The 27,997-nt window shown below is 38.2% G+C and overlaps 2 protein-coding genes across 36 annotated transcripts; one reads left to right on the top strand and one right to left on the bottom strand.

The window, feature by feature from the left end:
• Nucleotides 1-49: 49 nt before the first annotated feature.
• On the bottom strand, nt 50-18,739 carry LOC103707657 (serine/threonine-protein kinase BLUS1-like). 35 transcript variants are annotated; one of them, XM_089925497.1, is made up of 22 exons: nt 18,391-18,688; nt 17,782-17,958; nt 16,415-16,669; nt 14,944-15,068; nt 14,730-14,774; nt 14,527-14,608; nt 14,375-14,443; nt 14,135-14,305; nt 13,992-14,057; nt 12,188-12,247; nt 10,236-10,301; nt 9,997-10,134; nt 9,814-9,890; nt 8,211-8,483; nt 5,066-5,148; nt 4,836-4,921; nt 3,959-4,081; nt 3,828-3,870; nt 3,677-3,723; nt 1,962-2,023; nt 1,824-1,875; nt 50-328 (listed from the first exon to the last, which is right to left on the bottom strand). In XM_089925497.1, the coding sequence occupies exons 2-22, from the start codon at nt 17,950-17,952 to the stop codon at nt 248-250; spliced, it is 2,175 nt and encodes a 724-aa protein (XP_089781623.1). In that variant the 5' UTR covers nt 17,953-17,958; nt 18,391-18,688; the 3' UTR covers nt 50-247. The 35 variants fall into 35 exon arrangements, with proteins under 35 accessions (XP_089781623.1, XP_088560767.2, XP_089781621.1 ...); XM_088704641.2 differs by lacking the exon at nt 12,188-12,247 and having other exon boundaries at nt 10,236-10,304; nt 16,415-16,695; nt 18,373-18,688; XM_089925495.1 differs by having other exon boundaries at nt 8,211-8,416; nt 9,814-10,134; nt 18,373-18,688.
• A 7,079-nt stretch (nt 18,740-25,818) lies between these two features.
• LOC103719437 (uncharacterized) lies at nt 25,819-27,185 on the top strand. Its single transcript, XM_008808682.5, has one exon. The coding sequence runs from the start codon at nt 26,097-26,099 to the stop codon at nt 26,958-26,960; it is 864 nt and encodes a 287-aa protein (XP_008806904.2). The 5' UTR covers nt 25,819-26,096; the 3' UTR covers nt 26,961-27,185.
• The last annotated feature ends 812 nt before the right edge of the window (nt 27,186-27,997 follow it).

Below are 27,997 nucleotides of genomic sequence, written 5' to 3'. Positions count from 1 at the left end.
GGAGGCTGTTTCACCTCACAGTTCATCAGGAAAAAAAAAGCAAATTATATTTGCATACACAAGAAAAACTCAATTAGATAACATTAGAGTTTTTGTGAGAGAGGAGTCAAAATTGGGAGTGCGTGCCACCCCCATATTGTGATTGTACCGAACATGTTACAGGGAAAGAACCTAGTGCAAGTGAAAGTACCCAATTCCATCACAAACTCTCTATAGGACCTGTCATATAACTGATGCGCAGAATATATCACCCCTTTGCTGATATGTTCTCATTCCACATCTTCTCATCCTCACCCTTCTTGCATGAGCCCTTCAGTTGCCGTTCCAGCTGTAAATAAGAAAGAATAATAGGCAATTCAGATGAAACTCCAGAATGCAATGCACAATTAGAACACATAATCATGACCGTAAACCATATTATCCATGAATGAACTGATTACTGAATCGTCCATATCACCATTATCAAGACAAGCTAGTGTTGCTTGCCTTGTGACGTATAGACATATCTCCAAATGTACAGATGCATATAGCTAAATGCCAAAATGTTTCATATTTGTTTCTGAATTTACACTCTCATGGGGCTTAGAGCACATGCTCCATATGCACTAGCTGACTCGAACAGGAAATAGGCTGAGGTTCTTTTCTCTGTGAGTCTTATTCTAGGTTAAATCAACTACTACATAATAATATATAACTACATGCATCTTTTATCTAATCATAGTTCATTCCTATCTACACTACGAAGTACTAACTCTTGTGCGACTTCCTGACTGCACAACCATCAGGAGTCGTGGCTTTTTCTATTTTCCATTTCCGTCCTCCAATCTCTTGATGGTAGAGGAAACTGATAGAAGCATGCAGCATTCTGTCCAATGAACGGTTTTCTATTTTCTCTCTCAAGCACTGTTTGGAGACAAAAAAAAAGTGCATTTCTTTTTGAGAGAATGTTGGAAAGAGCCAACACAAATTTCATTGCAGCAATCAGCCTCCTCATTACTTCATGAATCTTCCATCTTCTGGGTGTTGGATTCTTCATTTACTCTGATTGTACAGTCTTGTTTTTTTAGGGGTAGGCCTTCCTGTGTCTGTGATGTTCGCTTTGGGCCCATGAGAGAGCCCTGGTGTGTGTTGGGGCGTGCTGGGAAGGTCTGCTTTGCGATTTTGTGTGAGCTGCTGGTATGGTGTTAGGCAGCACTTCCCCCTTCCTATAATTTCTTCTTCTTTCCTTTCTTTCGTATTCCATTTTATACCCTTCAAAATGAGAGGCGGTTTACCACCATTTTGCTCCAAAAAATGAAAAAAAGAATCATTGCAGCAATCACATGAGTACAAGAAATTAGTGCATATCTAATAAAAGAAGCATATTTTGGACACAACCAAAAAAGAGCCTATTAACCTAAGATTGACCATTGATGAACTAAAATCAAAGCATAAGATACTAAGAAGCATTTGCCAGTACTTCTTTTCCATCTTTTCAGGGGAGGAGGAGAGGAGGTGTGCACATACCATACTTGTATACTAATACATGGTAGCTTGTACAGTGATGTGATGCAAGCATGAAATTTTTGGATTTGATATTTATGTTGAATTACATAGTGATGATCAAATAGAATTATCAAAAGCAAATAGACATTAATCAAGAAGTCTTCTACCATCAAGGTCTGATCCATCTACATGATTGTTAGTAAACCCATCCATTTTGAGCAAACAGTGATGCATGCAAATGCTATTGTGAGTTAGCATCACAGCAGAAGAACTGAAGAGAAAAATTACATGACGGAAACTCATAATGATTTGGTAGATGTAGCAGAATATTTTTCTACCTGACTGTTTTTCATATTTAATATTTGCAGCTCTTCAGTGAGACTCCTGATGCTGAAATTGAGGGCAAGTCATAGTCCAACTCTTAACGTCTAGAGACCAGATAAATATGCTACAGTTGGAAATAGATAATGACATACCTTTGTTCCAAATGAACTGCATAAGATTGCAATCTTCTCTCCCTAGTGCAAGCTAGAGGTAGCTGTATTAAGAGCCAATTCGAGTTACTCAAATTGATCAAATTAGAGCAATAGTTACTCGGGGAATTCGTGAGCCCAGTTGTCAATGTTCCAGGGATTTGAATTTGAATCAAGCCCCCAGCAACAGACCTACCCAGCAATTCTTTCGGCATTTAGAATTATAAATCTGTAAATTGATCATCTAAACATATTAGCAGCCCCCTTGAAAAATCTCCTGGTTCTGTGACTGGGAACAGACATTGGTGTTTGGACTTGAAGAAAGACCAAAGGGAAGACCAAAAGAACATCAAACCCAAAATATAGACGCCCATGACAACTAACAAGACAAGTTCACCACACAGTTAAGTAGAGGTACCAATTAAGTATAAGACTTGTGCCATCTAGAAAGGAGCAATGTAGACTGAAAGGGTTAATTTAAGACAGAATCTAATGAAATAATTGCAAAATTCACAAGTAGTTTCGACTAAAGAAGGGCCCAAGATTGAAAATGAAAAAATCCCAAATATCCGCGTTGCATGAGGGGGCTAGGCTATTGGCTAATAAGAGAGAATCAAATATGAATAATAAATGGGCGATGTAGAAATCTCGAGAAGAGATTTGAAAAAGGGTGACCAAAGTCGGATAAAGTTCAGCAATGAAGGTAGCCCGAAGCTAGATAGGAACAATGTAGACTGAAGGATTAACTGAAGATAGAAGGTCATCATATGACCAAACCTCAGAAGAATTGTCAAAATGAAGAGTCGAAAGTTAAAAATCAGAAATTCCCAAACATGAGCTAGGGAATGAGGCGCCCACCACAGACTATTGGTTAACGAGAATTAGATGACTAATAAATTAGCAAGGTAGCAATCCCAAAAACTACCAAAGTTGAGCAAAGTTCAGCATGACTGAGACCATCTGGAGTCACCACATGCTAGAAGTATGAGGCCACCATATACAAAGACTAGCACAAGAATTGGCCCCCCATATGAGTTCTCGACATAAAAGACAGATAAAGGATCCTAAAGCTCTGGAAAATTAGATCTTAAAATGGAAAAATGAACTATTGGGCATAAAAAAGATGAGTTGGGCTAAACAGAATTTAATAGGATCCAAGCAGAAGGGTTTCGTTGTGATTTTGTTCAAAACACAATTAGTTACCTGAACAGGGACAGGTTGTGGGAGTTGGGCTTGCATTTCTTTAAAAAGGAAACAAAGGACACACTTAGAAAGCAGGTGAGAGAGTTGGTTTCCTGAGAAATTCCAAAGTGGGTGCAGAATCCTGGATAAAAGTTTCCTGCTACTAAGGATTACAAACAGTATTTTATGTTCAACAATAGTAAATTTGACCTTTAAACAGTGGATTGAAAGTCAAAATCATTTTAAGCAAAGCTTGAAGGCCAAAATTTTAGACCTTGGAAAAAAAGAAAAGACAGGAAGGGATCAGAGAGGGAGAAAAGAGATTCGGGATCAATGGAACTTAGACAAATAGCAGCAAATTATATTGACCAAAATGATTCAAATCAAATGGAAAGAGGAGCCGCTGGTAAGCAAAACTATGGCAAGCAAACAAAATGTTAGAAAATCATAATTCTCAAGTTGGTTTTTTCAGAGTGACCAAATATATTGAAAAGACTAACACAGTGACAGTAGTATCTGATCCAAGCAAACTATACCTGGAGTAAGCTAGTATTGCCTGCATCAGGATGCTCCATCTGATTAGCTGCACCAAGGAAAGAAAAGGACAAATACATATATGTTAGCTCCAGAACATGTGCAAAGTGAACAGCTTTTTGAGAAATGGAAAAGAAGTTCAGCAAAGCATACTATATGTTTGCTCCAGACACCTGATCAACTTAATTAGTTGTTCCTGTCAGCAAGACAAATTAAATACGACATGTTATAAATTATAGAAAATAGAACATTGCAAAATAAAAGGTAGAACTTCTATGGAAAACCTTTTGCATAGCATTTTGCTGCAACAAATATTGCAAAGATGGAAGGACTGCAGCAGTGTCTACTGTAGGAATTGTTGACACTCCACCAACTTCATTTATCAAGCAGTCCACCGATGGTTCTTCCTGGGTGACAACAAGTGTGAAATGTTAGAGGTGCCAAGCATAAAGGAAACTGAAACAGGTATAAATTCCTTTGTCCTGATACTATAATATATTCAATAACGAAAATGTTCACACAAGAAAAAAACAGGCTAAGAAGAATAAACAAAATAAACTAGTTGATCATCTCAATTGTTTAAATCATTAGCTGTGGAATACTTAGTTACTCCTTCAACTCAATGGAAGTATTAATACAAATTGAAGTGCATGGTCCGTTAAACCTTAAAAAAGATCCACTTAAAGTTATCACAAGATCTAGTTTAATTTCCCAAAAGAAGAAACAACTTCAGAAAAACTAAGTTATTATCCACAACAATTATGACTATCGCAACACAACCTAGGGAATACCCCAGCGATCACACCCCTCCTCTCCTTGAGGAATGTTCTAGATCTGAGTCTTGGTGGTGCAATCCCAAGTACTTGGACCTGATTAGTTTACCTCGTTGAGTCTTCCCTCCCTTTCTCTCCCTTAAAAAAAAGAAAAAAAGAAACTTTACATCTCTTCAATGTTTTTTTATCAAAAGAATATTTACATATTTATACTTAGTAAAGTATTAAACAATGAGCATTTCAGTAGCACTTGATAGTGTCACATGCCACTGCACAAAATAGATATCAGAAAAATTAAGTTTCTGCTGGCATCAAAGCAAAGCCAAAGATATCTTGCTCTTCACTTTTCCGGATTTAACTATGACAACCACATTGAGGACACGCATACCTTCAAGCCAGCATCTGATGAAGTGACCTTGAAACGCCCCTTACGTTGGATGACGAGTCCTCCAGATGATTCATCATGCATGTTTGCTTTTTATTGCCACGACAATTTGTTGCAATGAAATAATTAAATTAGGATTGATCAATAAATTATTAGAGAATTTTTTAAGTTGATTTCTGCAGTTAAAATATGGAAAAGTAGATGAAAAAAGGCATATATCATGAATAACATACCTGAGGTATAGGTGTGGAAACCTCTCATATGGCGGTATGATAAAGGACCACTATGATTTCTTTCACATTTATATTTTTGTTCCCTTCAAAATATTATGAAATGTAATGACGTCAACTTTACAAATTAAAAGTGTACTGAAAATAAATATAGCCTATCAAAATTAGAGGAGAAAGAAAGAAACAATATGGACATTTATCTGCCAAAATAGAAGTTACAAGTCAAAAACTGATTATTGACAGTTTCAGAAACATAAGGAAAAACTGCCACCACTTTATTGTAATTAAACTTTTTTTTAATGAGAAATGAAACGATAAAAAAAGAGTTTGAGTAACTATCAGGGATGAAAAATGTCCAAGGTTTTAAGTATCGATTTCAGTACCCATCACGGTTCGCCAAACCAATACCGAAGAAGGTACCATCCAATGACCAGTTTAGTATGATATGGATCCGTACCGTGCCATTCTGGGGCATACCGATACAAAGCGAGCCAGAGAGAGGGGAAGACAAAGAAAAAGAGAGAGAAAAAGAGAAAGAGAGGGAGGGAGGGAGGGAGGAGAGGGAGAAAAAGAGTGAACTCAACAAACTATTTGTAGATTTCAATTTGAAATCAGTAAAAGAAAAATTCAGGCTTACATTTTGAACCAATGGAATGAACCATTATGGTAACCGACCGATCTGGTTCGGTATGCCTCGACCGGCTGGTTCGGCACGGTTCAACAAATCTTGGTACCCATACTAGTAGACACCTAGTACAATTTTGGTATGGGATATTTTTTTTCGTATTAGCACTTCGTACAGGGGGCTTAGCAGGTATTGGTTCCCTAGTATGGTACTCCTAATATGGACTAGTATTATCTAGTACTTAAAACATTGGCAATAACCATTATGATAAGGGAACCGAGAACATATGCTTAAAAATAAAATATGAACCTGATATAAAATTTTTAAATCAGATACCTAACAATACGATGATTTGACTTACATTTAATAACAATCATGGAAACATCTCTAAATAATGTTATAACCAAGGATTGATGACCTAGTCGACCCTTGTTTGTATTAACCATCCTAGATCAGATGAGTAACTAACCAGTCCCCTGAGGCACGTAGAATCCTAATCCACCTAGAAGGCACATAGAATCCTAATCCCCTGAGGCACGTATTGACTGAACCAAGAGGGACATGACCAGCGCTAACCATTCGACCCAATACCAGTCAAAAAGGCACTTGGTTCCTCTTTCTTTTTGTTGGTGTTTGAATGGGGATACGAGGAAAGAATATGGGAGAAAGAGATGGATAAATGGGAGGGGGAGAGAGTGCGCGCTCAAATCCAGCCTCATCCAAGAAAAAATATAGGACCCTAAAACCTCACAAAACTCTAAACAACCCCAAACAACCATAAAACAAAGAAAAAACAAAAAAGAAGAAAATAATTGGGTCCAAGTATGACACCAGGATGCCATAGTGCCTGTGTGTGTTCGCACGCTACTACTGTCTGGATAACCAATCCAATGCTGACTGGCAATAGCTCTAGGACCGGGTATTTAGACCTTGAATACAACAATAGCAGAAACCGGACTGAGTTTTCTTGATAGGCATTAAAAGCATATGGATCCATAGGCAAACAAGATAAGTAGAAAAGGAGAAACTGGTATATTGAACTCTATTCATGAAAAATCAGATTGCTGACGTTTGGAATGGCAAAATCTTCATCATGATATGCAGTGTCAACAGTTACCAAATACTGTCAGTTGAAGTCCCGTATTGTAGAATTCTTCATGGCATGTACAGCCACTGTCTAGTGAGGAGAATGAATATGGCAAGCAATCAATATGTAGCAGGCTTAGAGTGCAGTCAGAATTCCAACTGAGATTAGAGCCAATTAGATCAATGGAAGTGGACCAAGTTTTTTCTGATTTTGGTTGGATAGAAAACCCATCCATGCCTGCCTACATGTGAACCATCTCTTCAACTCATTATAATTCTACTGCCATTATAGAAACTGATGAAAGAAACATTGTTTGTGCTCGACCAGCTTAGTCATCCCAAAAACTGTTTGGATATAATTAGTACACCTTATGAAAAAAGTGGATAGACAGTAATTAGGTGAAACGTAATGACCTTGAAGATGATGAGGAGATGCACTAATGGTCAGGTCAAAGGCTCATCTTTTTTGGAACAAAAAACCTCCAGACTAAAAGTAATCCAGCACTCCAAAAATAGCAAGCAGGGTTTAAAATCATTAATTTTGTATTCATGCTACAAGTGTTGCTTTAAATGCCAAATGGCGGAATATCGTTAGCAGGAAAGATAGATAATATATGAAGTAACTGGGCAGATACACTGCAAAAACATGATGAGAAGGGTTTTATTCTCATAGCAAAACATAACATGATGTAGCATCCAACAGAAGTGCTCAAACTATTAATAAGTAACCACACAGATAGCATGATGAAGACAATAAACACAATGAGTGGATCTGGATCTGTTCTCTCCATTTTATATAAGTATTGTTACTGGTGCCGGTACTGGTTGGGACCCAGTCAACATGACACCGGTATATTAGCGTCTACCAATATAAAATATGCTTTGGCTTCTTGGTACCACATTGTGATTCCTTTTGTTTTAAGTTTCCGATTGCATGTTGCAAGATCCATTGAACCAGTACTAGGTGCCGTACCAGTCAGTGACTGGTACATATAGTATTAGTACGTACTGTACAGACAGTGCACTCAAGAGTATTGGTTTGGTACCATGTTTTCTTAGGATTGTTTTTTATTGATAACATCATGGGTATCTCCCTGTAAGATATAAACATTTTAACATCCTCAAATGTTGAGATGTCTTAGTTTTCTATACATAATTACAATTTTTCAAGTAGCACATGACAACAGCAGAAAAAATTGTCTCATAGAGTCATTAATGGTGCCGGTCATAATTGACCAACAAGAATATTTTCCTCACCAGTGAGATAGAGCCAAAAAAATTATGTAGGATGCCATATACTTGACAAATAGTTCAAAAATCAAACTAGTATTACATTGAAAATTTTGAAAAAGTTTTAATCTCTTGTGTATTACACATAAACTCTCAATATGGAGGTAAATATTTCCAGGTCTGACCTCCCAGATATGAAAGCATTACCTTTCTGCATCCATCTCAGAATTCTTGTGAAGCAAAAGAATGCGCTCTGGTAGAAGAGAACCACTTAAAAACTTCTGGCATCCAAGAACATCAATATTTTGGATTACAGGATTTTTTTTTCTCCCATTTCCACCACTGTTGTTGCCAGCTTTCAGATCTTCTACAAGGGATGGTGGTTCCCATGGGACTTCTGATTCTGCATTTGACTGCATAGCATCCTTCCTATTAGAATGCCCAGTATTGTCATCATCCTCATAAACATCAAAATAACCTCTGCATCAGTTAATATTTCATAAGTTAGAATATAAGTACCATGTCTTCCTCCGAGTACTTGACAATAGGGCTGACAAAATATAACCCGACCTGCCATAAGCAGGTTTGGATTTGGACTAAACAGGTTGTCGTAAATAAGTGGACCCATTTAACCTGTTTAACATTCGGATCAGGTTTGGGTTTCAGACATCTGCCGCATTTAACCCGTTTAACCAATTTAATATTTGGGTTGGGTTGGATCAGATAACCCGTTTAACCCATTTAAGACATGTTTAACCTATTTAAAAACTGCTTAATCTGTTTTTATCCTATTTAACCCGACCCACCTAACATGTTTAACCCGTTTAAATCTATTTAACCCGTCAAAAACCAACTTAACTTGTTTAACCCATTTAACTTGATTTGACTTATTTAATAAATGAGTTATGCGGGTTGGATTGGGTTACCTATTTAATAAACAGGTTGGGTTCAAATCTTAATTTTTGATCTACTTAATAAACAAGTTGGGTTCGGATTGATAAATTTTTGATCCGACCCGCATCCTAACCAACCCGTATCCAAGCTGACTTGACCCGATTGCTGCCCCTACTTGACAATGACAGTAAAAGTTTTCTAAAGTATAACATAGGGAGTCCTTTTAAATCTGTGAAGAAATTTTGGTGGTTCATGAGAGTTAGTTTCCTTTTTTCTTTACTTGTGTATACATCAAAGTAAGATGATGCGATAATACAATGGCAACAGTGCAACCCCAAGTGCTGCATGTTCAACTATAAGTTGTTAAAAAAGATGTATTTATTATATTTTTTTGTAGATAGTAAAGTTTTCCATAAGTCATGCGGAAAGATATTTGAGTAAGCTATCACATTTCCAAAATTTAGAAAATTAAGTTGCATTCCTAGAGTTGCAAAATCAAGAATATTGACTGAAAGATGCATAAGAATATGTCCCCAGTCTTTAGTATTTAAATAAACAGAAGCTGAAGAAATCCTAAAATTTGTTGCTTTCTTTCATTTGCTAAAAAGAAAGCACATAATAATGAAAATAGAAAATAATCATGTTTTAGTAATCCCATGCAATAATTACCTTCTATTTTCCAATAAGTACTGCCACCATAGACAGACTCCAAAACATTGATCAGAAAAAAATTGTACGCATATGTTCATTCTGTTCCGTTAATCAACCGGAGAACTTTTTCTAGTTTTTTTTTTGCATGTATTTATTCATATCCATATGTTAAATATTTTCAGTTATCTTTTATTCATATGATTCAACAATTAAAATGTTCTGGTATAAGACAATTAAAATGCTCTGAAGAAATATAAAAGCATACTCTAGTGCCTGAAGAGGATGAAGTGAAAATGAAGAGGCAAATAGACCTCCCAATTCCTGAAGATCTTGATGCCCATCCTAAGAAAAGAGAGATGTCAGAAAATCTAGAAAAATGTGATAAGGGTTTGAAAATAATTAAGGCAGAAGAAAATAGAGAAAAACTAATTTGGTCTAGTGATAGTACTTCTCTTGAACTTGCATTGCTATCCTGGCTAACCCTTTCAGTTGACAGAGCCTCTCGTGTATCATCAACCTCATCATGTCCATCCTTCAATTTGTGATTCATGTCCCGATCTTCTGAATTATCATCTGATGACTTAATCTGAAAAACAGAGATTGTGAGAGGATAGAGTACCTAGTTTCCTTTGATCAATCACTGTTCAAATCATGCTGAAACTGAAACTCAGAAGTGACCATCCATACAAGAGAGGCCTGAGTTTTCAATTCTTCCAGATCAAAATTCCAACCACTGATTCCTCGAATGAACTCCTGCTGCAATGCCACAAGGATTTTGTTGTGATTATTGACAAGCATCGGTCTGGTACTTATTAGAGCATGAGCTATAGCTTTCAGTACAAAAGAGAACTTCTCATGATGTTCTTTATCACGAAATAATGATCAGTTCACATACCTATAGAGTCCCACAAGAAGATACTGCTAGAAAGGACAGGAGAACGAACAAGAGGAAGAAGAAGAAATCCATTATAGTCACTAGCACAGTTTGTGTCTTCATATTAATGACTTCTGAACATGGGATATAGGTTTAATACATAACATAATCATCACATAGCCTTGGGGATAGAAATAACTAGAAACTAGCAAAAAAGAACCAACAGGTAGTAATAGGTCATTATGTGATGAATGAGACTAATATCATCAAAAAATAAGAGAGAACATGAATGAGCAAATTATCTGAGGTATTCACATGGTACTCGGCTACTCGCTATTTTGTAATTTAGACAGCATCAGTCAATTTCAACCCACTTAGCATTTGACATGGTAACACGACAGTCTATTCCTTCAAGAAACCAAATAACAACTATAAACACCGTAATGAACATCTAACAGTGCTTCAAGTTAAATCCAACATTATACATTTGTGCCTTGGTCTGCATAATGGAATCAATATTTTGCTATACATAAAAAAATGGAGACAGTATTATAAAATGCATTAACGAAAATGTTCTATTATGATAAATACTGTCTATATCATATATTTCTGAAGAGATAAAGTTGGTGATTGATAATATATATATAGAGAGAGAGGTCTTGAACATCACATCTGACTCTGCAATCATGACCCCTATTTACCTGATCCATAGTGAATGTGCTATCCTGAGAATGCTGACCTCGCTGCCATTCATCCTGACCAAGATCACCATTTCCATCACAGTCAACCTAATTTTCGTATTTTATCCGTCTTGTTCTAAAGACTATACTTATGCCACCATAATCTACCATCTAAAAAATTATACAGTATTTAGAAGATATAGCCCTTCAAATTTTACCAACACCTAAGATGCAGACTGTCACCAATAACTAGACTGTCGCCAACACCTAAGATGCAGATTGTCACCAATAACTAGACTGTCGCCAACACCTAAGATGAAGGAATAGACTGTCGCCAATAACTCGAACAAGCTTTACCAGGAAACTTGGCTTGGGTGCTACATGTCTAAGCATCATCAACTTTCACGCACAAGCCTCAAAAGAATCTAGGCATGGGGACCTGGCATATACATAAATAATATACATATATGGGAAATGACAATAAATACCCCAAGGACATTCATTAAGATGATTGCACACGTTTATTACCAATGACATGATGTATTGTTTTTGGTTAATAAGCTATGATTAAATATAATACTTTAGTCATCAAACAACTTTCTAAATTTGCTCCTGTCTCCATCTCAATTACCAACCCATCTATGTCTTGCCCCTGTTCGTTTTTTGTTATTCACTTTAGCAAAGTATAAATGAAATTTACACGCAGGCATATGCGCAGACACATGCACAGCACACTCGCACCCACACCCACACCCACAAGAACACCTCCCCGCCCCTCCCCCCCCCCCCCCCCCCCCCCCCCCACCCACCAACATACACACATCCACCCACATAAGCACATGTTATACATACACTGGCAAACATACATATAAACACATATACACATAGACACGCAAATGCACAACCACATGTAACAGCCCCATACCAGCTAGGAACCGACACATGGGACCTCAATATGGCCCGATTTTAGTGAATCTGGCCCAAATCATCCCACATTGTGCCATATCAAGGCATATCAACCCTATACTAATCCTCTACCACTGAATACACCTTTCTTTTGCTCATTTATACAAAGACGTACAGACCTTTTTTATCATGCTACATATTGCACTGAGTTCCGGCTGATGAGTGCTACAGGTCCATACCTAAATATTTAAATCCTTGACACATGTAATTAAGTACGTATACATAGACATGCATATAAAGATCTTTTAAGATACTTAAATTGGCAATCAATCATGATAACTCATATGAAAACACAGTAAAACTTTGCTTAAAATGTGCAGCACTTGAATTAAGAGTCCCCTACATGACACTTTAAAAGAAAGTGCTAATTGTTGATAGCTGCAGATGTCAGCAGAACACTCAAAATGAAATGTCTAGCCATACCCTCCTTCCAGTAATTATAGTGATCCAAAAATGTCAAACACTCGATACCTCTATAAACCTTAAAAATGGAGTGTCTAGGCAATTAGACTAGGATGCAAAATCATCAATGCACAAAGTAAACCAAGAAAAATACCAATTCTCGACAATTTCTGCCGAGTCAGCAAACACTTGTCTGGCCATGTCATGTCATTAATTATCATGTCCAAAAATGTTGACACTTCGAGAAACCTTAAGAATGGAGTGTCCAAGTAATTGGACTAGAATACAGAATCATCAATGTACAAAGTAAACAAAGATATCAATAAATTTAAAAAAAAATCAAAATTATATAAAATATTACTCATTTGTACTCCATAAGTCCATTATCACAATGTAATTGCTAGTCCACAAACTACAGACACCACTAACATAGGAGCAAATCTCATCAATAAGCAATTCAAAACAAGGGCTTAGGGAAGTATGCTTAAATTGTATGCCAGGTTATAAATTTTCCAATCTATTTATTATCGGATTCTTGTAGTTTGGAATTAAGACTTGATATCGCTACATCTTTCAGAAAATGTGGCCCTAAGAAAAGGGTCCATATAGCCAACCCCAACGAGTTTGGGATTAAGGCTTAGTTGAGTTGAGTTATTCATTATAGGATTCTTGACTTCCTGTTAATATCAAGCATGAATTAACCACCAAATTGAAACACTTTTGCAAGATAGATTTTGAATATTATATATAGATACATATAATGTTATACATAGATATATGCCTTTAATGAAAATATATAAATGTATGTACAGGGATATATATGTCTATGTCTATGTATACATGGTCTGCCGTACCGGTCCGTACCGGGCCGGTACGGGCCGGTATGTACCGGTCCGGCCTGGGACCGGTACCGGATCAACGTGGAAACCGATACCGGTAGTTTATTGTTGGAGAACTGGTACGGGGCCGGTCCGGACCGCCACCGGTACGCCGACCGGTATCAGTACGGCGGACCTTGTATGTATATATATTGCCCTTCTAAAATTCCTGTTAAGGTAAGTTAATCAGAATGCAGTAATACTGAAGGATTAGTCCTGTGACAGTCTTCTGTTAGAAAAAACTAGACTCACTTCCAAAAGTGGGTCTACAAGTTTCAAGTTATAACTGTTCACATTCTAGATTTTTAATGCACTCAACAGTATAACCTTGTTCAAACTTGCTTAAAGAACATTTCAAGCTCAAAGTTATTACAGCAAAAAAAAAATGCACCCTACCACTTTGAGTTCAGCTTAACAATTTCGCTAGAGCACAAATTGTCCATTTTATCATAATCGCATGAGTGGACGGCTACTCCTGATCAAATAATATAGAAAATGCTCTTGTATGCAAGTGCAACTTAGCACTTGAGTTTAGATTAACAATTTCACTGGAGCACATCTTTTCTGTTTTAGCATAATCACACGAGTGGATAGCTAATCTGATCAAATAGATAATACTCCTGTATGCAAGTAGCAGGCTCACCTGTGATAATTGCTCTTTACCTCCACACAGAGCCTTGTTCTGTAGAAGAAAATCAGCCTCTTTTCCCTGGAAACAGGTGTCAGGCTATAAAGTGTATAGAAATATTAAAATTTTCAATTTATAAAACAATTTGAACTTTTAACCTTTTGTCGCCTAAAATGATCACCAAGAGGAGGAAGGCTATCCAGAATCGTTCGCACTAGATATTCTTTGGAATGAGCGTTTGTGAAGAAAGCATGCCTCAAAAGTTTTTCTGAGGTGGGTCGCTTCTTTGGATCTTTCGCTAAGCAAGTAGCTACCATATCTTTAAAAGTCTACAAGACAAAAGCACTCTCAAACAAAATATAAAAACTTTTGACATAAATTTGGAGTAAAAAATGCACCTTTGTAAATCTCTTGTCCCTTTCATAATCAAGACCAGGTGGTGAATTTTGCAAGGTCATAAGCAACACCTGTAACAATTAGAGAGCTGTCTTCAATATGTACCAAAAGGATCAAAATAATGCATATAGGCGTCCAAATGCTCATTAAACACCTTCATCAGAGGATACTTAGAAAATGGAGCATGACCATGTGCTAGTTCAAGCGCCATTATGCCAAATGACCAAATATCTGCTCTGTTAACAAGACACAGAATGAAAAAGGCATAAAGCACCCTTTAAAGAAGGATCAACTCGTAAAAATATCTCTACTGTAATTGGTTTTCAGCACCACAGATCAAATGGGTCACCCACTCACTTAAAATTATATCCATTTAATTGCTGCATTACTTCAGGAGCCATCCTACAAAATGCATAACATATTAAAGCATGTTACTAGAAACGAAATCCATATAAATAATTTATCTGACCCGATCAATGGTAGCCAACAAAAAGAGAATCTTCATAAATAAAGTATTTGGAATTCAAAATGAAGTGATTAAACTGCAAAATATAATGATCTAAACAAGCACCAGCATGGAGTTCCTGCAAATGTATTTTGAGAACGTTGCCTATTCCCGGTATCAAACATGCAAGCTGAGACTCCAAAATCCGCTAGCTTAACAGTACCATCAGAATTAATTAAGACATTTCCAGCCTGAAAGAAGTGGAAGGTATATAGATTGTATAAGTATCAAATAAGTATTTGAAGAGTGAGAATTTGGGGTATTTCTAAGAAGATTTACCAACCAACATTAAGACTTCAAAAGGAGCTGATGACTGATAAAAAGCTTTCATAAACAACAAAATTGGTAACTAAGAAAAAGGTAACCATGCTAAAGGCATTTAGACTGAAGAATAGCATTAAAGTGTCTCATCACACAGGTCCAGTCAGCAGTTGTGGCATCCAGCAAAAAAATACCAACTACACCTTACATCCCTAAAGCAATTCTGAAAACTACAAAAGAACTGCTATCAGTTTGACAACTACTTGATTGCCTTCCCTCAATTGAACAGCCAAGACACACAAGATTATCATGACTTCATGGATTGAATAGAATTTTCTTTGCTGATTCAACTCCATTCATACGTTGTTTCAAGAGAAATGGATTTGGCTACGTAGCAAACCCTATCATAACTAGCACAGTTAACTGCAAACTAGTGCATGAGTCACCTCTCATTAATGAGGATATGTTATAACAAAACAAATACGCTGGAACCAAATGCCTCCATACAAAAGGTCGCTTTAGTTGCCTCCATGCTCAATCTGAACTTCCATGTAAAGAATTTCCATCTATACATGTGTACCAAAAACACCACCACATCTCTGTGTAGGCCATGCACCAATTTCCAGAGTGGTCAACACAGCAAAAGCAGAGCTTGTGTTAAACAAGGGCATGCAGACGGAAACAATCTATAGGCATGTGTGGTGTTGCTTCTCCTTTTTAAAAGCTCCTTACAAAAGAAGAAGCCATAAGCTAGGTTTTCTATCTTCTCCTAAAAGCACTTTTTTGACTTTTTCTTCTTGTAGAAGCACTTCTCAGATATTATTACCTAACATTTATTTTGTAAAAAGTAAATTTTGCTTTAAGGTGCCTTTAGGTTTGAGGATTTCTCTAAAATAGATAATCATAGACATTATTCTCTGTAGAACAGATTTTTGCAGAACAGGGGCCCCGTTTTTCATAAAATCTTTTCACGTTTTATGACTTGTCAATTTTGGCAAAATGGATTTTATAGAAAACAACATATTCATTTTGAATTATTTATGAATCTATTTTACTAAGACTTAACAATCAAAGAGCCCTTAAAAGTTACAAGAGTACTCTTATCAAGCAACACCAAGCACACCCTCTAGTTAAGTAAAATTCAAGAATCTATCAATTAAATGTGTTCCCTCTTGTAATCCTAGAGAAGTGCAATGTGAAGGTCTGAAGGAAAACTATAGGCCAGTAATAATGCTTCTGATCATTATGAGAGCATCAGAACCCTGCAATTTTATACCTTAACATCTCTATGGATATGTCCATGACCATGGAGATAAACGAGAGCTTTAAGAACCTCACGTAGAAGAGTGGCAATAACTGGCTCATCAAAGCCCTCTGGATAAGCAGATTTCATTATATGAAGGCAAGACCCTCCGGCCATGAAAGGCATCACAACCCAAAGCATGTGACCCGATGTAAAAGAGCAATGTGCATGTAGTACATTTGGATGATCAACCAAACTCATTGTTCGCACTTCATGTCTGACCCCATCCTGTAAAAGTTAAAAATAAAAAAGAACTAAAATGGAGTTTAGTTCACATAATCAAGGAATCTCAAGTGAAATCATTAATAAATTTTACCATTGAGGATCAGCAGTTTGCAGTCAAAGAAATTCAATTTGAATTCACAAACTCTCTGCATTTTTGCATGACTTGGAAGATATAATACGTGTGATTTCACAGGAAAATGTATTGAAATTTGAAAGCACTCGAAGCATTAAGAAAAACTTTCAGTGTAGAAGATGCATGATCCCTTCTTTTGTGGACAAAAACAGAGGTAGGGAAACCCACCCAATGATTAGTTCATTATATGCAAGTTAATTATCACTTGGTCATGACTGAAATATGTAAATGTATCTTTTCATCACAGGCAAACAAATCAAAGGAAATGAAGAAAGTATTATAAACCACAGCATTTGAAGAAAAATTACTAATATGAAGAAAATTGCAAGTGTAGAATTTACAGGGAAAGAAAAAAAGTAAAGGCAACCCTTCCAGATGGAAGGATCTAAGATGAAATGCCACCTACAGTGGCTTTTGAGAGTAAAAGGAGAAAATCTGTGAGATGATCTACAAGATTATTCTGACATGACTATGGAAAGCTCCATAACCTGTTTGGTACAATTCAGATTCAAGTCTATCCAACCCACTTGTAGCCCTACAAGGGATGCTGAAGTTAGGTTCAGATCAAACTATTGAAACAACCAAATCATGTCATTACAAGTGAGGTAGACAGGTGACCTGTGTTTAATATTAGATTGATTGCACAAAGGAAAGAGAATAAGAACTAAACAGCCAGTTCCAGGGAGAAAGCATAACTGATATTAGGGGGAGGGCTGAACTCAAACTTAGATCATTGGTACCCAACCTCTAATGACTTTACCAACCACACTAGTTTGCACCCTCTCCACTGAGGCATATCAAGGTACCTAAAACCATGCTTCAGAGGAAAATGTACATTCATGATGAGAGTGAGAAATGCAAGATAACAATATAAAGTTCAAAGTATTTAGGATATATACTAAAGCTAAAGAGAAAGCACATAATTTATATCTAATTGTTAGAGTTTAAATATAATGATTCTATAAGTCAAAAATTATCATACCAGATCACGACTGCATTTCTCGAGGTCCAAAATCTTGATAGCAACTGTTTTATTTAGGGGGATACAGAGAGCCCTGTAGACAGTAGCACTGACACCTTCACCAATTTTCTCAAATAATTTGTAGTCGTTAGAATTGGCAGGAAATCTCTTCTCTTGCTCACGCACCATCATGCTTTCCTATAGGACAATTACCAAGAAAAAAAAACTTTTTCTCTCAAATATCTAAGATGCATGACTACGTTGTGAAACTTAAAAAATAGGCATCACAGATATGTTTCTTTTTGGGGGTACATATCTGTTTTTATACTAAATCTACTAGTAAAAGAGCACATGCAGATAAATGTGAAATCAATAGTCCAGCAACATGGTAGACAGTTAGCTGTATCTTATAGGTTCAACAAGATATAACATATTGTCTGGATGAAATAATAACATAAGAAGTCAAGATACACTAAGATTTTCCTTCATTTAAATCAAGCATTATATTCCATCGAAGAAACGGATGCCACAACTTAGGGAAAAACCAACACCAGCAGACGAACAAGAACGCTATCTCACATTATAGGATGAAGTGATGAACAGAGTACACACCGAGCGGAAGGTCGTTACCGAGAGTTCAGAACCTGAACTTGAAGACGCGATGCGCGAAGCTAGGGTTTTCTCTGCTTCCCAAATCCAACGCCGAGATCAAGAAGGTGGTAGAGGCGAATCCTTATCCTTGAAGAAACCAAGGAGTCCTGATCTCGTACGTGGATCTAGACTCGTCCGCCACTAGCAAGGCGATCTCGAGCTTCTCTCTCTTTCTCCCCCACTCTCGCTCTCACTCCTAGACGCTCTCTTCGGTTGTGGTTACTACAGAGGGGAACTTTTGGAGCCTAGCCCACAGGCCTTTTTCGACCTTCAGATCGAGGGAGAGGAGGGAAGCGACGGAACAAATAGAGAGAGATGTGTCGGGCCCGCCGGAAGGGGAATTCAGTGAGATAATCAAAGAGCTAAACGACGGGGCCCAATCTTTATCCCAAACGTTATACTTTTGTTTTTTTTACACGGCCGGTAGGGCCCGCGTGCGACTGCCTCGTGCCACGGGACGGGCCCCGGAGGGAAGAATTTGGGCATCGCAACATGGGCCCCGTAGCATGTGTTAACTTAATAAAAGCGGGATAGCCGGGGAAAGAGAAGCCCGACGACCTGAGGACCTGGATGTCGGACGCGTGTCCTAAAGGCAGTGTTTTGCGTCCGTCCTTTTACGTGCTCATACGGATATACGTACCGCCTCTCGGTTTAAAAAAACCCTTCCGGCTGAGATGCGATCGGATCACCGCCTCCCTGGGCCCATCTCCCTTTGGACGTGATCACGTGTCTTGTATTATAGCGGAATAGGATACGCTACAGAGGCCAATAATACGTTGACACCTAGACATACTGGTTCTTGTAGATTAGCGGAGTGAAGGCGTTATTGTGGATTGAAGCCGTTTTCTGTTTGATCGGTACAGCTAACCCAAGGACTGCCCCTCATAAAACTTGTCGGCTAACTTTTTCTGGAGATAAGATTACTGTGCCCAATTATGAGTTATGATTCAATTGGCATCTGCCACGTCGCTTGATTTGATCAAAAGGTGGGGGACCGAGGTCGGTCGACCTGAGCCGGGATTCCTCCTCCTCTGGCCCCAAATAAGGACTAGTTTCACAGCTGACCGTCGAATCGGTGGACCCTAAGATCCAGGATCAGGATGACACTTGTAGCAGACCACATGGTGGTGCCCACGTTCGATGGTGGTTCGGTGTTCTTACCGTATGGTCTAAAATAAATAATGCATCATACCGTTGCAAGGGACCCCACCTCGAAAAAGTTGCAGACAAATTATTATAGTCATAAAAGCCATTATTTATCTTAAAAAGCGATAATCCATATTTTATATGTTGAAATAAAAAATAAATAACAGGTGCGGGATGGGGTGATCGCTCGTGGTGGTGATTGTGCCATATTTATTCGGGTTGGTCAACAATGACGAGGAGCTATCCTTCATGACGAGGCATGGAGTGCCGGCTAAATCAGATGACTGCAAACATAGATGGCTCATGGTTTTTGAAGGAGATAACCTCATGATTTTGATCACATATTCCACCGAGGATGCCAGATTTTTTTTTTTTTTAATATAACGGCGACTCACACTCTACAGATGTAGTTGTGGCCAACAAAATCAGAAAATAGCAAAGTAGATAAAAAATCCGGCACTATATCACGCTCCATCCATACGATGTCTTCGAAATGGTGAGCCATATAGAAGGTAACCCAATCAACTGCATCATTTGGTTTTCTGCAGACGTGTGTGACCTGATGGGAGCCACACTCCTGCAATAGTCTGTAAATGTCGAGGAGCAGTGGCCGCTAGATTCTTCTGGTGGAATAGTTGCCGGTGGCAGGCTGTGCCAAATCAAGCAAATAGAGCATGGATAAAAGTCATGCCTTAGCAAGGCACTGTTGTGGACATGGAGTTTGGCTCACATTAGTGGTGAGAGAGCTTACTATCGGAGCATGGCTTGAGGATAAACCATGGACATGGCATGCATGTCACACATTGGATAACTCATTAGTCCAATGGTTGAATGGCCCATGGATGGTGATGGCTTCTACAAGTCATGATACGGTGCTCCAGTGGCCGGGCACTCGCGTCAAGGTGTGACGTAGACATGGGCAGGACCAGATGTAGCTCAGGCGAGTGGCATGCATTGACGCTGGACTGGGGCGTTACAGAGCACAGAAAAATGTTATAATAGCCCTTAATGATTACGATGTTGTTATTATAAAACCCCGCTTACTTGCGGTCGAGGGCTGGTTAATTTCGTGCTTCATAGCTTCAGACTTACTAGGAGTACGGACAATGGGTCCATGCGCCGGATTAGGGTTCGGGTTCGGCTCCGGCAGGGCCACCGAAGCGGTCATTAAGCGAATGATGTGTTTCCTATTTTGTGGTGTCCAAATAGTTAGTTATTACGCACGATACTGTTTTAATTTGGGCCTTGAAAGTTGGGATGAGCGAAGGGCCGAGGAAGTTAGGTAGCGATCCTACGAAGATCTGCAAAACTATGTTATGTTTGCAATCAGAAATATCTAATGATCGATATCTGTTTGCTCCTTAAAAGAAATGGCAAAAAATCCTATGATGCGTTTTAACTATGTTTTGTTTTTCTTTTGTTTAGTTATTTGTGTAACTATCTTATTATGGCATGCCAAAATTTGAACCTGTAAAGCTGAACAAGATATCCCTATGTGATGCCTACTAGATTGTCTTAGCAAAACTTCGTTATTGAATCCTGAAAAAAGAGTTAGCATAATCTCAGGAAACTCTTGATCACATCTATTCTTCTGTCTCTCTTTCCAGTTTTTAAATTCCTTTTTATAAATCTTGTTGCACCCTCACAAGCAATTAAATAAAATAATAGAGAAACAATAGATAACAAAGCAGGTAAAAAAATATTAAGATTTAGCATGATCCATCCAAAACTCGAGCTACATTTGTTAGGGAAGTAAGAGATCCCTCATAATATTTAAATTAATACAGAGCTTCTTACATTTATTCACTAGGAGAAAATAATTTAGAGAAAACTCTCAAGGAAGTTTAGTATAAGAGAGAGAATGCACCAATAAAGTATCAAAAACAAGAAAGAAAAAAAAAGCAAGTTTGCCAAAATTGAAAATACGAGATAAATATGAAGAAAATTTTTCTTCTCTTTCTTTCCTTCCCTCTTTCTTCTCTCCATCCTTCAAAACACTCTTGTTTTGCAAGCCTTTATTATTCTAGGGCATTGCCTGCTCTATTTCCCTTTTGCTCTTAAAAGCTTGGGAAAAGATTGCACCTAAAAAAGACCAAAAAAAAAAAGAAGCTTGAGAAGAGACACCGCCCTCGAACCAGCGGCCTATAGGCCAAATTAAAGGGAGCGTAACGGTTGACTCAAATTGAAAGCTAACGAGTAATCAAAACATTTTAAAGAAGAGGGGGTCCAAGTGTCCAACTATAAATGGCTGAAAGCCAAGGGGATATAAGTATATAATTTTCTCTTTGAATTCTATGTGCCCATCACCATCATTATCAGGACTATGACCCTTGGGGTGCACCAGATTAGTTATTTAAAGCAATTCATCGATGCTTAGAAAAGTATCATCCTGGACTTCAATGTGGAACATTCCACCAATATATGGACTTCCCTTCTCGGATGTCTTTAATAGTCAACATAGCAATGAAGAAATGAAACACATGTAATCTAGAAGCAGAAGTATTTATTCTAAGCCGACATGCTTCAATATGAAGCTCTTTTGTCCATTTGTCAAATGAACTTCTAGCGGCAGCAAGTGGAAGACTGCTATGCTTCTGAAGAAACTCAGACATCCTGAAATGAGTTCAAATTCCGACTCTATTTCTCGGTCCCTTCCGTCTCTTTTAGACATTTTTTTTTTGAAAGGTATGCATAGCTATGGTGGTTGCTCTAGAAGGTTTATCCAAGAGAAGAATCCTAACTTCATTTAATTCCTAAGATTCTTTTATTATTATATTACACAATATATTTAGAGAAATAGATGTCATAAGATTTTCAAGGTATGACCATGTTCAACGAAGCGGCACTATTTCCTTTCCACCAAGATAGAATTCTAGAAAGTTTCTATTTTATCAAAAAATTCTAGAAAGTTTCTAAAGACAAAGCCATACTAATATCATATGACTTCTGCTCCAACTTCCACGGCAATCAAAGAAAAGTCGAGCTTCCATGCCTTGCATTCATGATCCTCTAAGAAGCATACAAACTTCTTTACCAACTCCAAGCTTTTCCACCCAAGTGGAAAACGGAAGCTCGGTTTACTTTGTGGACTTTGCTTTATTATTATTATTATTATAACCTACTCCTGATGCTCTAATACATCACACTCATGTCTCTCCACTGTTTAAAGGTTGTGGGAATTCTGCACTGCTGTAGGAATGTAAATAATTTTCTTAAAGGAAAGTAGGCTCAAGTGGCCAAAGTAGGTGGATATTGGATCCAATGTTCAAAGAAATTAGGTGACCTCAGAACTAGTGGTGTTTGGCAGCATGAACATCATTTTTAAGGCAATCCAGAAGAACTCGTGGTATTTCGATCATTTCGCTAACAAAGAAGAGAGACTCGAGAAATGAAGACTCTCTTGAACCTGCACATGTTTAAAATATACAATCATTTGTTTAGATTTTGACAGTTCAATGTTATTACATTTAAATTGTGATTTGCGACGGCTTTATTACTACTAGATTCTGCATTACTTTGTTCTAATTAAAGTGTCTTTAAAAATTTGGGCAGGTCTGATGTTGGGTATACATAAAGCTCCCTGCTTTCTAAAATTTAGTTGGCCTGCACTTTTGAAAGTCAAAACTCTAGACTCATGGGTCTGTATTCACAAAATCATATATGATATTGGGGAGATATAAAACAGATTAATATTGTGGATGTGTTAAGTTTATTGACTGAAATATAATTGCTAATAAGAGATCGAATGATTGGACTTCAGTCAAACCACTAATTGAGATATCGTAGACACTGTCTCAATAAAAGAAATCAAGCTAAGAAATTATTGGAGGAAAAACATAGAGAGATCATGATTGATGGAAGAAAACAAAGACACTAAAATGCAAGAAGATTGCGGAAATGTAATTATGTCATAGTGAAAAGTTGAATCACGTTGGAAGAGGGTCATCAATTGTATATATATATAAAACCAAAAGAAAAGCTATGAGGACAGAATCTAGGCTGCGCATTCTCATCCGGTGATTATGGATCTAGTTTTGACTTAAGTGAGAGGCAGAAATTAGAGGCAGTGGAAAGTGAGTGATGAAAACCTTCAATCCATGAAACGAGAAGCAGTGCTGCGCAACACATGGAATCAGGCATGGAAAATACCTAGAAAAATATCTGAAAATTATTAATAAGGTAACTCGAGAATTAATCAGTGCAATATGTTTATGGATGCACCCCAAATTGGTTATTTCACATTGAACCCATACCTTATTTGGGTCGTTAGAGATGCTGTCAAATATACCTTATGTTCTTGGAGCATGGACGAGCTCTGAAAGTTTGGCAGGATTCAATAGTGAATTTCCTTCTCTTTTCCTTATACAATCTTGTTTCCATTTAATCCAGTTTTGCGGTCAAGGAGGTTCTAAAATATCAAGAAGACTTTGATTCACTCCCTTTCTAGTAGTTTGCAATAGTGTCTACGGAATGTTTTGCAAGAGATGGTGATATTGTTGCAGCTAATTTTGTTATTTCGAGAACGATAAGTTACCGATTGAATCATTGGAAGCCATAGTGCAATAAATATTCACAAGTGCAGTTGTAGGGAATACCACCAGGATTTAAACCCTGAACGAAGAAATCCCATTATCCAATTGAGATATAACAACTGTTGGGATGGAGAGTATAACTGCCAATTTGTAATTTATTGCTATAGAAATAACATAATTAGTTTTGATATTGTCATAATCCGTTGCAAGAAGTCAAGTGGTTTTTGGGTAGCAGAATCTATGAATTCTCAGGTAGTAGCATGTTGGATATTCTTATAATGTTTAGCTTCCGGATGGCCACACCTCATTTCCTAGGGAGAGAATCCTTGGAAGGAAGAAGATTTTGTTATATTGGTGCCATTCAATCAGCATCTTTAGGGAAGCCAAAAGGTGGGTGATCTATGGCGAATAATAAAGCTATTTTCAGTTCTGGCAAAATCCTCCATTGTATGACGCACTAATGATGCTTGAAAACATGATACTATGCCTAACTTGTGGATGGGTTGCGACCAAGGCATTGCGAAAGGCACAAATATTTCAGAATGCATAGGAAACTGTTTAGGTAATCAATTGTGAGAACCTGAATACCATCAAATCAGAATGCGAGAGGAGGATGTGCATAAGGCGGCCCTCCGAACACATTGAGGCCAACTAAGTTTGGCACAATCAGGTACAAATCAATCATGATCCTAATCAATCATATGATTTTAACATTCTTTTCTTTTCACCTTTTGTCTTTGAGAAGTTACACATAACAACAATCAGCTGAATAAAGCAAATTATGTCCAGAGAGTATAACATAGGAGATAGAAGCTAGAGCCAACATGTGAGGCAATTCATTGGGTCAGATAACCTACAATGTAGATTGCGTCATTTCATTCATTTTAGCTAGATTTTTACATAAGGATGGTGTACTTTCCGTTGCAATATATTTTGTAACGGAAGTATACGCCCATGACAACAGCTCAGCAAGGCTAGAGCATGGAAAAATCATAATCCTATCTTTTGCTTTCAAATAAAAAAAATTATATCAATTTCCAACTTTAATTTATTTAAATTACAATCTCTATTTTAGCAAAGTAGCCTTTCGGTTGCATTTGGTTTGCGATTGGAATCAGAAACGGAATGGATTAGAATGAGAATTAAAAGAGCTATATTCCACAACACGTTTGGTTCGTAATTGAAATCAGAATTGGACTCGACATAGAATTTGAAAACTTCAAATTGGGTTTTGGCGAACTAGAACATTTCTGTTGTCTTTAGAATCGGAATGAAAATGAAACTTCTCCTAACCAAATGACTGAAATGGAAATCACTCATTTTCATTCCAAAGCCCAGCTTTTTCCAGCCAAACATGCCTTTTAATTCATAGTTTCTTAGATCTCAATGATAATCGAAACATTATTACATCCCCTAAATTCCTTCCATCGTTGGTGCCATCTCCATAAGACAGAATAATTAGATGAACAGTGCCATCTTATAGAAACACAGAAATTAATAAGGATAAGCCTGATCTTGACTTACGACCATCGGAATATTATTCCATCTCCGTAGATACCTTCCATCCCTATCTTCTAGATAGTAACAGAATAATAAGGATAAGAACTATAAGACTATTGCACGCAAGATGATGCAATCTTGTCCATGAAAGAATGAGATCATGTCCAGAGGAAATCAATCGTCAAGCATAAGCACATGGGAGGTGGAATTGAAAGGAGGAAAATGCTCTGAAATGGTGTCATCAGGAACATGACTTTCTCGAAGAATTACTGACACGCGCCACAGCAGTTCCTTCCACACGTGTATCTCCACAAATAGGAAAGGAGGAAACGTCAAATGCTAGGCTTAACGCTTGCCCCTTTCTCCCTGCCCTTTATTAACGCCGTCTCCCCCGTCTCTCGTGTCCAAACCCCTTATCCCTCTCGCTTCCACTCGCCAGTTCCCAATTCCAGACGACAGTGAGTAGGCGAGGATAGAAGAAGAAAAGGAGAATAAGAAGGAATAAAGATGGAAGAAGATAGGGGAAGCCCGGCCCTTGTGCTTTCCCCCAGCTTCCCAGAGGCGGCGGCGGAGGACGCCGGCGATCGCCTCACCTCCACCGTCGATTCCCCTGAGAAAATCTCTGCCATCCCGGAGCATCAATACGAAGTGGAGGAGGACGATGATGACGATACGAGCGAAGACTTCGAATTCGCCTTCGTGATCAAAGATCCGGAGTCCATCCCGGCGATCACCGCCGACGAGATCTTCTCCAACGGCCAGATTCGCTCCGTATACCCGGTCTTCAACCGGGATTTGCTCCTCGCCGACGGCGGGGGCGATGGCGGCGAGGCGGTGGAGGAGAAGGCGGTGCGGATGCCGTTGAGGAGGCTATTAATTGAGGAGAGGAACGCGTCGTCGGCGTCGGCGTCGTCATCGTCGGAGATGGGCGAGCTGGAGGGGATCGATCCGGGGACGTACTGCGTGTGGCGGCCGGGGTCGGTGCCGCCGTCGCCGGCACGGTGCAAGAAGAGCTGCTCCACGGGGTCGTCTTTCCGGTGGCGGATTCGGGACCTCGTCAGAAGGAGCCGCAGCGACGGGAAGGAGAAGTTCGTATTCCTCGCGGCAGAGGAGAAAAAACCCAGCCGGAGCTCCGAGAAGAAGAAGAGCGAGGGGGAAGCGGCGGCGAAGGGGGAGGGGGAGAAGAAGGAGAAGGGGAATGAGGTGACCGACGTGGATATGGTCACCGATCACCGGATCTACTACAGGAGTAGGAACAGAGGCGGGCAAACGGCGAAAGGCGGGTGGCGGTCATTCCTTCCGTACAAGCCCGACCGTGTCGGTTTCCCAGCCAATGTGAACGGGCTCAGCCCTTCTCACCATTCCTACTAATTTTCCTTTTTGTTTTTGTTTTTATTTTGATGAGGTACTATCTTCTTGGTTTTTTTCTTATTTTTATCTTGTTAGACGCCTTGTTACCTGTAAATTTTTGTGGTTTGGGTGGTGGGAGAAGACTGTTCAAACTTATCTATTTCGATTGACCGATGAGTTCACCTTTTTTTATTAACAGATCAGTGTGAATTGTGTGATGTGGTATAAAGTTAGAGACCTTTGGGATGTGTTTTTTAGAACTTAAATTAGGTGTTTTCCTGTTCAAGTAACAACAAATATAATATAATAATGTATGATTTGTGAATCTCTGTTGTTAAACTTGTTTACAGCCCAAGTAATGAATTTGGCTTTCTGTTTTTGAAGTTATTTTAAAAAAATGCTTAGGTGGCCTCTTTTGGGCGAGAAAGGAAATTTCAAATCTTTCTAGATTTTGGAAATGAAGGACGGAGGAAGAGGAGCCTGGCGGCCCCTACTTATGAGCGTCTGATGTTCTTTTTGCTGAAAAGATAATTTAAGCGATATCATGTGAGACAGAGAGATATCACCACCTAAGTTGTTTAAATAGTTAGGAAAATATACTCACTGGCGAACTGACCCATTAGTTAAGACATGGGAGCCAATAGTGGTTTGAGATACCCTAGCTATTGCTTGGATTTCCGTATAATTTTCAATTGCTTGAAGTGGTTTAACAAATTGGGTTGTTCTACTTGTCAATGCCAATCCTTTGCTAAATTAAACCATAAGTTAATTGTTTCCACTGTTAAGAAACAGCTTCCAGTTCCATCTATCAATAGTAGATTAACTATATATATGTACGACAAAATAGTAGATTGACTATATATAAAATGGGTAAAACAGATCTATAACCATACAGCCATACTTCCCATCACCCGTGTAGTTCACCTACCCCAATTAGTTGGAGTGATTAGGAAAGCTGCTTTAATGGATTATGTTATCAAGTTGCTTTCTTCTGACAAAATAATAGAAAGCAAAATATCCTAGCAGGCATGTAAGAAAGATACATTAGCATACTGGAC

The sequence above is a fragment of the Phoenix dactylifera genome, chromosome 9 (assembly GCF_051530095.1).
Source record: "Phoenix dactylifera cultivar Ajwa chromosome 9, Ajwa_hap1_PhDact_Kaust_v1.1, whole genome shotgun sequence".
NCBI classification, from domain to species: Eukaryota; Viridiplantae; Streptophyta; class Magnoliopsida; order Arecales; family Arecaceae; genus Phoenix; species Phoenix dactylifera.
The sequence above is the reverse complement of the archived record's forward strand: the minus strand, read 5'-3'. Positions and strand labels throughout refer to the sequence as shown.

Bases quoted from the DNA above. Each gene is read 5' to 3' on its own strand.
- LOC103707657 (XM_089925495.1), bottom strand. From the start codon at position 17,952: ATGATGGTGCGTGAGCAAGAGAAGAGATTTCCTGCCAATTCTAACGAC. The intron at 16,670-17,781 runs GTATGATAATTT...TAACTTTTACAG, and splicing joins AGAAATGCAGTCGTGATCTG to GATGGGGTCAGACATGAAGT. The intron at 1,876-1,961 runs GTATGTCATTAT...CCTCAATTTCAG, and splicing joins GCAGTTCATTTGGAACAAAG to CATCAGGAGTCTCACTGAAG.
- LOC103719437 (XM_008808682.5), top strand. From the start codon at position 26,097: ATGGAAGAAGATAGGGGAAGCCCGGCCCTTGTGCTTTCCCCCAGCTTC.